This window comes from Zingiber officinale, chromosome 3A (assembly GCF_018446385.1).
Source record: "Zingiber officinale cultivar Zhangliang chromosome 3A, Zo_v1.1, whole genome shotgun sequence".
In the NCBI taxonomy this organism is placed as follows: Eukaryota; Viridiplantae; Streptophyta; class Magnoliopsida; order Zingiberales; family Zingiberaceae; genus Zingiber; species Zingiber officinale.
The window spans coordinates 68,342,751-68,354,852 of NC_055990.1; the positions used below are offsets into that span (position 1 = coordinate 68,342,751).

General features: G+C 36.2%; 1 protein-coding gene and 1 long non-coding RNA gene across 6 annotated transcripts; both read left to right on the top strand.

The window, feature by feature from the left end:
- The first annotated feature begins 544 nt into the window (after nucleotides 1-544).
- Nucleotides 545-10,254, top strand: LOC122051971 (CDPK-related protein kinase-like). 5 transcript variants are annotated; one of them, XR_006131641.1, is made up of 5 exons: nucleotides 545-1,027; nucleotides 1,800-1,841; nucleotides 1,942-2,050; nucleotides 2,209-2,287; nucleotides 10,209-10,254. XR_006131641.1 is itself a non-coding variant. In XM_042613336.1 (5 exons), the coding sequence occupies exons 1-5, from the start codon at nucleotides 1,497-1,499 to the stop codon at nucleotides 10,229-10,231; spliced, it is 258 nt and encodes an 85-aa protein (XP_042469270.1). In that variant the 5' UTR covers nucleotides 1,383-1,496; the 3' UTR covers nucleotides 10,232-10,254. The 5 variants fall into 5 exon arrangements, 1 of the variants encoding a protein (XP_042469270.1); XR_006131643.1 differs by having other exon boundaries at nucleotides 2,229-2,287; nucleotides 10,209-10,247; XR_006131640.1 differs by lacking the exon at nucleotides 10,209-10,254 and adding an exon at nucleotides 4,588-4,611.
- On the top strand, nucleotides 5,612-6,747 carry LOC122051972. The gene is made up of 4 exons (XR_006131644.1): nucleotides 5,612-5,745; nucleotides 5,873-6,018; nucleotides 6,125-6,198; nucleotides 6,685-6,747. It is a non-coding gene; the product is annotated as an uncharacterized LOC122051972 (long non-coding RNA).
- Nucleotides 10,255-12,102: the final 1,848 nt, after the last annotated feature.

A 12,102-nucleotide genomic window follows, 5' to 3' on the forward strand; every position in this document is an offset into this window, starting at 1 on the left:
GACGCACGATGCCCTTGCTTCTTCAGCCAACCACACCGCATCTCCTCCATCTCCTCCATCTCCTCCTCTGGGTAAGAAGAGGCTGCCTGTGTGGATTGGAGTCATCGCCCAGTCACTAGAAGTAGCCCTCCTCCACTCTTACTCGATCTCATATCTGGTAACCTCGATTCCTCATCTCCTTCTTCTGATTTGATCCCTCCTTGTCGATCCTCGTGTGGCCAGGACTGATCGGAGCTCCTTGCTCGCTGATTTTGCTGCTCACGGTAGGATTCGGCGCTGCCTCTGGGTGTGTTATCGACTAATCGGTCGACATGGTGAGGGGGAAGACGCAGATGAGGAGGATAGAGAAACTGGCCAGCCGGCAGGTGACCTTTTCCGAGCACCGGAGAGGCCTTCTGAAGAAGGCCTTTGAGCTCTCCGTGCTGGATTAAAAAGGGGCGTTGTGTCCTGGGAACCCTAAAGATACTCCCGCTATGGGTTTAGGAAATGCATGATAAATATACCCAATTATTTACCTGGTCTTCCAACTTCCAATCCCGAAGCCATGCCTTCCTCCTCCAAAGCCCTAGGCGAGCTCCTCCGCTCGCCGAAGCGTCTCCGCCCGATCTCCCTCTCCCCGGAATCCATGACCCTCAAATCCCCCCTCTCCACCCTCCACGCCCCTCCTCTCGTCGCCGGTGAACACCCCTCCGCACTCACGTCAGAGCAGGCGAAGAGGGCGAAGAGGGTCGACGCCGGCCGATCCCTTTCCCGATGGAAGCGGAACCTCAGTATCTGTTCTGAAAGGATCGCGACAAGGAAAGGTACTCATTCCGATCCCTATGTGAGGCTGGGAGAGCTCTTGGTCGAGGAGACATGGCTGGAGGCTCTCCCCGGCGAGCTTCAGAAACCCTTCGCGCAGAACCTGTGCAGGTTTGTGGAGATGGAGATGCGCGGCATCGTCCCTATCTACCCTCCGCCCCACCTTATATTTAATGCTCTTCATTTGACTTCCTTTGATGAAGTCAAGGCAGTCATTATTGGACAGGTAGACTCCTTGACCTGAATCATTTTGTTATGCCTCATTGTATGTCCTGTTCTTTGAGTTTCTTGTTTCTTACGCATGCTACAACTTTGACATTTTGTGCCTCCTGATTCCCATTTATTAACTAGATGAATATCAAGTTTATTCATACTGTCATAGTGTATTGATCTAGTAGCAGTGGCTTGTAGAATGATGTTGGTCATTTTATCTGAGGCCTCCATTATTTGGTTCCATGTAGAAAATCGAAAAGAACATGATTTAAATTTTGGTTTCTATGTCTTGCTTTGGTTTGATGAGTTTGATAGTTTAATTATATTTGGTTCTTGTTTTTTTTGAAAAAAAAATTTAACCAAAAATGCCAAAATATAATTTGTAATATATTTTCAAGTAAATCCTCAAAGCCTTGTCCAACCATAATAATCTTGTCAAATTTTATGATGCATGTGAGGATGCACTTAACGTCTACGTAGTCATGGAGTATGTCTTAATTAACTCTAGTTAACTTAACAATGAATAACAACGTTTCTACATATGATATTTGTTCCATGTCACAAGATAGAGTTGATATATCCAAAACTTTTTGCATGTAGTATCCTACTAATATGCCTCTTTGCTTTCCACTTTGTATCCTGCACTAAGGAAAAATGATAATACTTTTCCATACAAATTTAAAAATGAACACTTCTAAGATGATGGGCAGCAATTTTTTTTAAAAAAAAATTATGTAGTACTTCTATTAATTTGGAACTCAACAATATGTTTTTCTCTTTTCCAGATTATGTGAAGGTGGAGAATTATTAGAAAGAATTTTATCCAGGTAAAAAAGTGATTTTATTGGCCATAATTTATATCTATTTGATTATTTGAATTTGAAAATTAATAACTTTTGATTACTTTTTTTCCCTTGTGTTCTCAAGAGGTGGAAGGTACTCAGAGGAGGATGCAAAAGCTATAGTTATTCAAATACTGAGTGTAATCGCCTTTTGTCATCTTCAAGGTGTTGTGCATCGTGATTTAAAGCCAGAGGTTTGTATCATAGAGAACTTTGATTCAATTTATGCAGACATGATATTACTTTAGATCTCTTATTTTACAGGAGCAACTTAGGGTATTCTGCTGTTCATTTCTTTTTCAACATATATTTTTCAGCGCTGTTAATATTTCTTCCTTGTATTTAACAACAGAATTTTCTTTTCACCACTAGAGATGAAAATGCTCAGATGAAGTTGATTGATTTTGGCCTTTCCGATTTTGTTAAACCAGGTGAGCATTGTTTAGTGGCATGGTCTAGTTGATTGCTTTTTTGGTGATGTTAAACATGAAAATGTTATCCTATTTTGTTATGGATTCCTTTTGTTGTTTTCTCTGGTACCATTTGTTGTGAGTTTCCTTTGCCACTGAAGTTTTTGAATGTGTCATTCAACCTATCATTTTCTGCATTATATTTTAGGTATTTTACAGATTTTTGCTGTAATGGAATAGAGTCCTCTTTTTTCAGCTTTTATTTTTTATGAAAGCATCATGTAAGAATTGTTGCATTAACATAAATCTATCAAAGTACAACAGCAAATGATGAGAAGTAATAATAATCTTGAATAAGATATAAGTAATATTAGATTGGAAAGAGAAAAGTGGGAAGGGTTACAAACTAATAATTGTCAACATCGCGTGGCACTCATATTTAACTTGGCTACTTGGAAGACATTTTTGAGTTTGATCACCTCAAGATGCCAATTGAAATTGTTTCAAATTTTTCTAGCAGGTCTTTTCAATTATTCTTTAGTTGGCTTTGGATTTGTAGAATTTTATACAGTAGTTACTTGTTTGTTCACATCATTCTTGAATCATATGTCAAATTGTTTTGTGACAACTTATAGCATCCACTGTTACTAAGAAACTATTTCGACCTGATAATTACTCTCAATTATCCATACATTGATAACCCAAATATCCTCAGTTGATATGGGTTAGTGCATGAGATGGAATTTCCACAACAAACTTAAGCAATGCTAATGTAGAATGGGGAAGGATTAAATACCAGGTTTAACATGAAAACAAGATAGAAGTATTTAACAATATTAGAAGGCAAAATTTCAACTCAATGAATAATGCATGCAAGTGTTAGATCTATGTGTCTTGAACGTTAAGGGATCTACAATGTATGGTGCCTTTAAACTAACAATTAAAGGTTCAAAAATTAATATAGCAATAGATGACTTAGAAGGCAAACCCAATATGGATATCTTAGAGCTACTACTCTACAAACCTGGTAAATGTGTGCTTAAATTTCAAATCTTGTAGCACCAAACGGAGAAGGTCTTTCCACTGACATGGTTAAAACTTTTATGTATTATTGACCTGTAGAGTCTTGGTACTTGGGAGGATGTATGGTTAAGTTTGGCTTCTTCCTCCTCATGGATCCTCATGGATGTATGGTTAAGTTTTTCCTATGTTCGCTTTGCCTTATCGTGGTAAGCTCCTATTATTCTATGCCAATTTCTCTTAAAATTTCAGTTTAGATTGTAATTTTCAGCACTGAAAGGTTCCATACAGTTGGACGTTGCTACATCTGGAAAAGGAGGGATTGGAGTTTATATTGGTATATGCGGTATCAGTTGGGATTGGAGTTTTTTGAACCTGCTCAACTTCCTCTAAATATCTAACACATTGATACTCGAATTTAACCTAACCTATTAAGATAACACATTAATACTCGAATTTAACCTAACACATTGATACTCGAATTTAATCAAACCTAAAGGGTACCCATTACCATATTTAGCTATACTAATGAATTTCAAGTTCAACTAGAAGTAAGAGTGAGTGTCAATATGCCTGTGGGTATCTCCTACATGAAGCAAATGAATAAAAACTACAAGTAAAGTTTACCTACGTACCCTGTTATGACTTCAGAAGAACATGCTAAATTTTCCATGTATGCTGGCCTTTAATATAGAGGGCTACAAGAGGATTATATCTTAGGTCAAGACACTCCAAATCCATCATAAACCAAAGGGAAAATAGTTTCTACTTACTAGAGGATTGAATGGACCCAAAAGGAAGCTCTAACTAGAGGATTGCTGTTTTGGGTGCTGAACTAAGGAGGCTCTGCCTTCTTGCCACATTCCTTGCTGCTGTGGTTGGTAGCAGAAATCACAGAAAATAGGGGGCTTTGTGCAGGATATTCAGGATACTAAGATGGCATCAGAGGTAGTACAATAAATAGTATATCTCTTCATCAGAGGTAGCTTTGTTCTTCTATGCTTCCTTCACTGGATTTGTTGTGTAGTCATATTTCTTTGTTCAACCATTATCATGCCTAGTAAGTTGTTGTATGATGCTGTCGGTTCTTATCAATCTGTACACTTGAATTAGAAGGAGCAAATTATCTATGTTATATTCTAAGCAGCATATATAAGTGTCATATATGAAAGTTTTAGATTCTATGTTATATTCGTTATCTTCCATAGCAGCCTTTAAAAACTCAGTATTCTATTTTATTTGATACATGTACACATTTGTTTTAGTTATTTGACATATGGTGGATTTATGTGTTTTTACAGTTTACAAATCTCAAGTACCCCAGAGTTGAAATTGATGAAGTGTAGTCCGAGTGGGCTGAATGCATGCTAGATTACATTTGAAATGCGGTTCTACCTTGATGTGTTAAAAGAATGTTCTACCTGTATTTTGATATTTATTAGCTAGCTTTTGATGTAAAAAGAATGTTTGGGTATTTTATGGATATTGTTGTAAGAAGATTATTTATATAATTTGTGAATATTTGTGTATTTTATGGATATTATTGAATGAAGAATATTTGTATAATTTGTGAATATTTGTGTATTTTTTTTATTGTCAGTTTTTCATTGTTTCGGAAATCAAATGTGTGCTGTTAAAAAATATACATATTACATCGATTTTCCACCGCTGCAAAACCGGTGTTATTAACTAATATTACATCGGTCATTTACCGCTGCCAAAACTGATGTTATTAACATACAATATTACATCGATTTTACACCGTTGATGAAACGGTGTCATTAAGTGATACTACATCGGTTAATAATCGATTCGAAGACCGGTGTCGTTAAGAGATACTACACCGGTTTTTACCCGATGTCTAAAATAACAGACTTTTAACATCGGCTTCATAGACATCGGTCGAAAATGAAATAGACACCGGTGGAAAATCGATGTCTATGAAGGTTTTTGTTGTAGTGGTATTTCAACCAAACTTCTTTATTTAGTATTTACTAATAAGCCATCCGCTGTGATGGGTGGACAGGTTGTATAAATATGATTTGTATTTGCTTTACAACAGAACAGATAACGCTGTAAAGAACCGCTTCTCCACCCTCTACAAGAAAAGGGAAAATTTTGAGGCTTCATCCAAGGAGAATAGTGTTCCATCTTTGGACCCAAGCAATAAGAGGGTTCTTGTTGAAGAACCATCTATAACAATACTAATAGGGGAACCATCAACATCAAATAAGCAGATGGGGTAGATGAATTCACTGTGAACTAAACCACCAAGAAAAAGTTTAATTATTTATTTTTCTTATTAGTATTTCATTTGCAAGATAGGTATCACATCTCTCCTCTCAAAGAGACAATTGAAGCACATAGGAGATCTCTTGGGGAACATGGTCCAGCTCAACATTTGCAAAGGCCACCTCTATTAGAAGTTCAAAACTTTGACACAGTTAATCAGTCATCAGGTAATATGAGAGGCTATACATATGATGGTAAACCACTATCAATTTGGTTTAACTTCTTTTTGTGAAAAGATTTGTTGATGCCTTCTGCTTCCCCCTAAGCCCTCGCCTTTTCCTAATGACTAAGTAGCTTCCAATAAGGTTAGTCAAGCAACTTTCCTTGGGAGAGATGACCCAAAACTAACTGCCTTGTTGCAACAAGCTGAATTGCTGACTACCCTTTCCAAGAAGGTTAATGCAGAAAATACCAACCAAAGTCTTGATGAGGCTTGGAAGGTGCTAATTTTGTCAGCGCAAATGATTTATATTCAATTTGCTTGAAATGTTAACCTAACATCTATTTCATTGGTGTTGTGAATCTTTGGAAACTTTGAACCATTAGGAGCTTCAAGAGTACTTGATTCAAACTGAAGACAGTGGGCTACTAAGAAAAAGAATTGCTAATTTTGTAATCAGGTAACTAATCAAGCTACCTGTCATTGCTTGAAGCTTCAAGAGTATTTTTCTCTTGTAAATATTCAATGTTTTCATGACCTCACATTGATGGTTCTAATTGGAGTGGATCATAGTTCCTGTAATTTGATTCAACATATGCTAGTTCCATGTCTCGTTTATGCATGAGTGACTGGTTTCACTCATATGGTTTATGTTAGCTACATCTATCTTGTTTGGTTCAGTCTTGATCAGTTCCTAATTGTTTCTTCCATAAGTAATCTCATGAATTTATGCATACCAGTGCATTTCAACTCTATGTTAGGGTTTTGATTTATTGGAACCACATTTCAACTCTAAATTAAACTTACCTTTTTCAACTCAAGAAATTCTATAGCCTCATGTGCCTGGTTGGTAACTTGTGTTTACTGTCATATGTTGATGAATGGCCTAAAAACCACTTCTATTTCTACCTTGAGATATGCTGACAGTTTGTTGGGTTTTGATCAGGTTGTTGAAGTACCAAATGTCAGTTGGGATGATATTGGTGGGCTGGAAAATGTCAAGAGGGAACTGTAAGAGGCATTTGAAGGTGAAAAGTGGTGAGATTAGGGAAATGAAAGGTGCAAGAAGAATGGAGCAGTATAGCAAGTTGAACAGATTCTGATTCTCATAATTTAATGCCCCCATCGGGTTTGCCTCCGTCGGCCTCTCGAACGACGAGATCCGTCTGGAGGATGAGAGCCCTCTCATCGCTGAGGACAACGACGCCCCCATTAACGGCGTGGCAGAGTATGAGAGGCCGAAGAAGGTTTTGATTTTGATGAGTGATACTGGTGGTGGGCATCGCGCGTCGGCGGAGGCCATCAGGGCTGCCTTCAACCAGGAATTCGGCGATGAGTACCAGGTGAATTAGAAATTTAATTAGTGGTCTTGTCTCCAAGTGGTCCAGAAAGTAGCTTTTTCCCCTTGCTCTATGGATCAAAATCTTGTGCTAGTGTAGGTCTTTGTGACTGACTTGTGGACGGAGCATACGCCCTGGCCATTTAATCAATTACCGAGAAGCTACAATTTTTTGGTAAAGCATGGTGCTTTGTGGAAAATGATGTACTATGGTACCGCACCTCGCTTGGTGCACCAACCACATTTTGCGGCAACTTCAACGTTTATTGCTCGGTTAGAATGTTTCCTTGTTTTTATCTTTCCGACACCTTGTTTTTATTCTTTTTCAACATTAAAATAGTGTTGGATAACTTCTAGATGTGTGTGTTGGGAAAATTGGTTATTGTTATGAATTAGTATCAATGTTCCTTAAATAGTTTAGCTGTAAGTTTATCTTTCACTTTGGCTTAAAACGATGAATTCCAATATTATCTTATCCTCAATCTCTTTCTTTGTGTTGGCTAACATGAGTTCTTATCCATATTGCAGAGAGAAGTGAAAATATTCTACTTGTTGACCTTCTCTCTGATTGTTTCACACAAACCTGAGAATAAATAGTTTGATGCGGTTTTTGACTACTGAAAATGGATATACCCTTTAATTCAGTGAGAAATGTTGGATCAGAGTGAATCATCAACTTATATTTGTAGTTAAGATCTTCTCAGAGACATTTTTTAGTCTGTTTATCTCTATTATTTGGCACAATCAAAAGCCACAGTCACTAAACACTAGGAAGAACTGTGTGCCTTGGTCAGTGATGGTGCAAAAAAGAGGATCATTATCATTATCATGCCTAGTAATTTCAATTAAAGTCCATGCTGCTTTTATCTTAGGCGTATGAGGTAATCAGTGAAATTATATGGAAGTGGTTTTTTTCAATTAAAGTACTAGAACTATAGACTTGTCCTCTGCTCATTTTACTTTCTTAATTTGAGAGCAAATCAGGAGAACCCTATTTAAATTTAAATAGATATCTCGTTTCATCATCGAGTGGATAGATGCATAAATCTTTATGGTATTTTGCAGGTAAATATCACTTGCATGTTTCTCAGTTTGGTGGAGAATAAGGTAAACCTTTCTATTAAAGGATCCAGAAGATTATTTTTTACTTACTGGGGTACTCCTCAATTTTCATCAGTACAACATGAATGTATTCCACAAGCTATTCTGGGAATGGATGTTATTTGTCAAGCAAAGTCTGGAATGGGTAAAACGGTGATTTTTGTACTTTCTACTCTTCAGTAAATTGAGCCAACAGCAGCCAAGTTGCTGCACTTGTGATGTGTCATACAAGAGAATTGGCCTTCCAAGTTTGACTTTATTTTTAAAGAATGATTTATGTTGATTTTGGTGGTTCTAGAATTTTGATTCATATTTATATTTGTGTAGATTTGCCATGAGTTTGAGCGATTCAGCACGTACTTACCAGACATCAAGATTGCTTATTGTATACTGTACTTGTTGTCTAGTAACTTATCTTTGAACTATTAATATTATATCATGATATAGGTTTTACATCAGAAACCAAAGAAGACACTGAAGGAGATAACCAAAGATTTATGCCCAGTTGAGACCACTTATAAATATTCAAAGTTTCAGTCATTTAGATTGTCAGTAACGAACTGTTTTTTTGGTTTGATTTGGTTTTCAGGTTCTTAGCATACAACAGTTATACAGAATCAGTACTATGTACTGGGATGACAAGTATGGCACGCAGAGTGTTACATCAGAGGTCTGATTTCACTTAGATATGTTCTTAAGTTGCATTCTGTTTATATATATATCACATGCATAATTTTCATATTCACAATGGAATAGCTAAGTGTGGTACCAACTAAGTTTGTGTGGGGATAAAATAGAGAGCAATTAAGGCACCAAGACGGGGCCAGTCTAGTGATGCAATAATGGTGCGTTTCTAGCATCTAGTAATATTCTTGTTGACATAACCAACTGATGGAAGACAATTGGGAATAAATATATTGGCCTATACCAAGTCTTCCATCTCATAGCTTGCCTTTGGGACAAATGGTATCAACCTTATATTGCAATGACTTCAAACTGTTCTGTTGCACTTTTAGGTCTTTCCAAGTAATGACGTAGAGTTTTTTTTCCTTTTCAATTTTATAAATCATTTCAAGTATGAGACTTGTGATGGCCGAGGGCTCAAATAATTCTTCCAATAATTCTTTCTTGTTAGATGATGATTCCAGGTAGGCCTTAAACTTTTTCTTCCTCTGTTCTACATATTAGTTACTATAAATTAGATTTACATTCTCCTTTGATGCAGCATTCCATTTTTGGTCGATGATATCTCAAATTCAATGACAGAAATAGATATAGCAGATATTGATCCACCGCCTTTCCTTTGTCAGAGTTCGGGCTTTGCATTTTTGGCACAATGAAAGTAGCAAATGTTACCCTCCTGTTTATCCACTGCTAATCCCCCTGTGCCTGTGCATAAATTTCTGCCTTCCATCCTGTCCATATCATCAAGTAAACAGGGTAGTATTATAGCAGATATAATATCATTCTTTTATGATATGATCTACACATGCACATTATAAACAATATACAATAAGCAATGATGATATATGGTGAATTTACTTCTTTACTTATTTCTTGTTTTACTTGATGTATTATTGAGCATCCTCATCCATATATTATAGGCCTTGGAAATTATATACAGTTATATATTGACCATAATATTAGTAATTTGATTATCAAGTTGATCTCATAGTTCTGTTGGTTCTAAAGGAAATTTATTCTTTGTCACTTTTTATACGTACAAGAGTTTTGGATTGTTTAGGGGAGAGAATTACAAGTCAGAAAAGCTCAAGTTCTTTAGTGGATATATACAGTTGTTTGTTTCACCTTTCTTGATCTCAATGCACACCAATCCCTTAGTTTAGGGAGGTAGTACATTTTGTTGAGTTGTTGTTACAAATTAATCCCTTATATTTATGTGATAATTGATGAATGTTTCTTTTTTTAAGCATTTCAGTTAGTCATCTTGTTACCTGGTGCCCTTACTGCTTTTTCAACTATGATTTTTGGTCTTGGTTTACTAATATATTATTTATGTGTTTTTACAGTTTACAAATCTCAAGTACTCTAGAGTTGAAATTGATGAAGTGCGGATTGAGTGGGCTGAATGCATGCTAGATTACATTTGAAGTGCGGTTCTACCTTGATGTGTTGTTAAAAGAATGTTCTACCATGATTTTGATATCTATTAGCTAGCTTTTGATGTAAAAAGAATGTTTGGGTATTTTATGGATTCTGTTGTAAGAAGATTATTTATATAATTTGTGAATATTTGTGTATTTTATGGATATTGTTGAATGAAGAATATTTGTATAATTTATGAATATTTGTGTATTTTTTTTTATTATTGTCGGTTTTTCATTGTTTCGGAAATCAAATTGTTAAAAAATATCCATATTACATCGGTTTTCCACCGCTGCAAAATCGGTGTTATTAATTAATATTACATCGGTCATTTACCGCTGCCAAAACTGGTGTTATTAACATATAAATATTACATCGATTTTACATCGTTAATGAAACGGTGTCGTTAAATGATACTACACCGGTTAATAACCGATTCGAAGACCGGTGTCGTTAAGTGATACTACACCGGTTTTAAACCGATGTCTAAAATGACAGACCTTTTACATCGGCTTCATAGACATCGGTCGAAAAATGAAATAGACACCGGTGGAAAACTGATGTCTATGAGGGTTTTTGTTGTAGTGTCGCGGTATTCTACAAGTCCTTCGATTATGGTCAGTTGTTTGCAGTAACTGCATTTAATTTTTGCCTTCCTATTATGTTTTGACTCGATCCGTGCCTTCTTTCTCTTACCGGGCTACACAAGGCTACGGGGACATAGAACTATAATATTGTTTATGCCCCTAGGCCAAAAGTCTTTGCTTTGACATGGGTAAATATGATCCATGTATGTGGCATTCCAATTTTGTGAATGAAAATAATGGTTACAATATAGGAGTGTATCCATGTTTCGATGAATGATGACAACAATAGCATATGAGCAAGGCTATCTTGAAATTTAAAATTCCCCACAGTTACAATATTTTCTTTCCAAATCAATAATGCATGAAGCACCCCATGTCTCAACTTTCATTTTAGATTGAGAGTAGGGGTGGACTTAATAAGGTCTAGCTTTCTCTCTCATTGAATCCATTTCTTTGTTAGCATGAGGTGTCAAAACAACATACCATTTCGAGACTTCCTCACTACAGTTAAAGAACCATTGAGCTATCATCTTCTAATATTATCAATTAATCTATTTATGGAAAGTTCATGTGTATGCTTGTACAAATTATTTAAACTCTCTATATAATTAGTGGTTAGCATTGTGTACCTTCTCTAACTAAAGTGTGCATTAACTCATCTTTTAGGGTCAATGTTTTGAAAACACTTATGGGTATTTGGATGTTTCCCAAGCATAGATTGCATTATGAGATAATATTAGAGTATTGTGTTTACTCATGCTATTGCCCAATATAAGCTTAAAGTTGACCTACTGCTAGTATTTGTTACCATATTGCAAGACATGTGGTGGCAACAGAAAGCATGGTGGGCAGTTGGGTAAACTTTTCTAACTGCTGATATAATATAGTGATGTCTATTTGATAGTATACTCATTGGCAATGCATCAACAACAAAGAATCTCTTCGTATGATCTAAAAATCACTCTCATGCAGACTCACATTCAACTTCAGCGATTTCCAAGACTACTGGGAGGACATTATCATTATCATCGATTGTTGTAGCCATCAACAACACACTCGGATACTTCTCTCTTAGATGTGTGGCATCAATTCTGATAAGTTTGTGTAGATAAGATCTAAATACTCTTCGACAGGCTCCAAAACCCCAAAAACAACACTATAACTTATTATTAACATTCCTATGTAGAGCTACATAGGTTTTAGGATCTCTGATTTTTAACTCATGTAGATA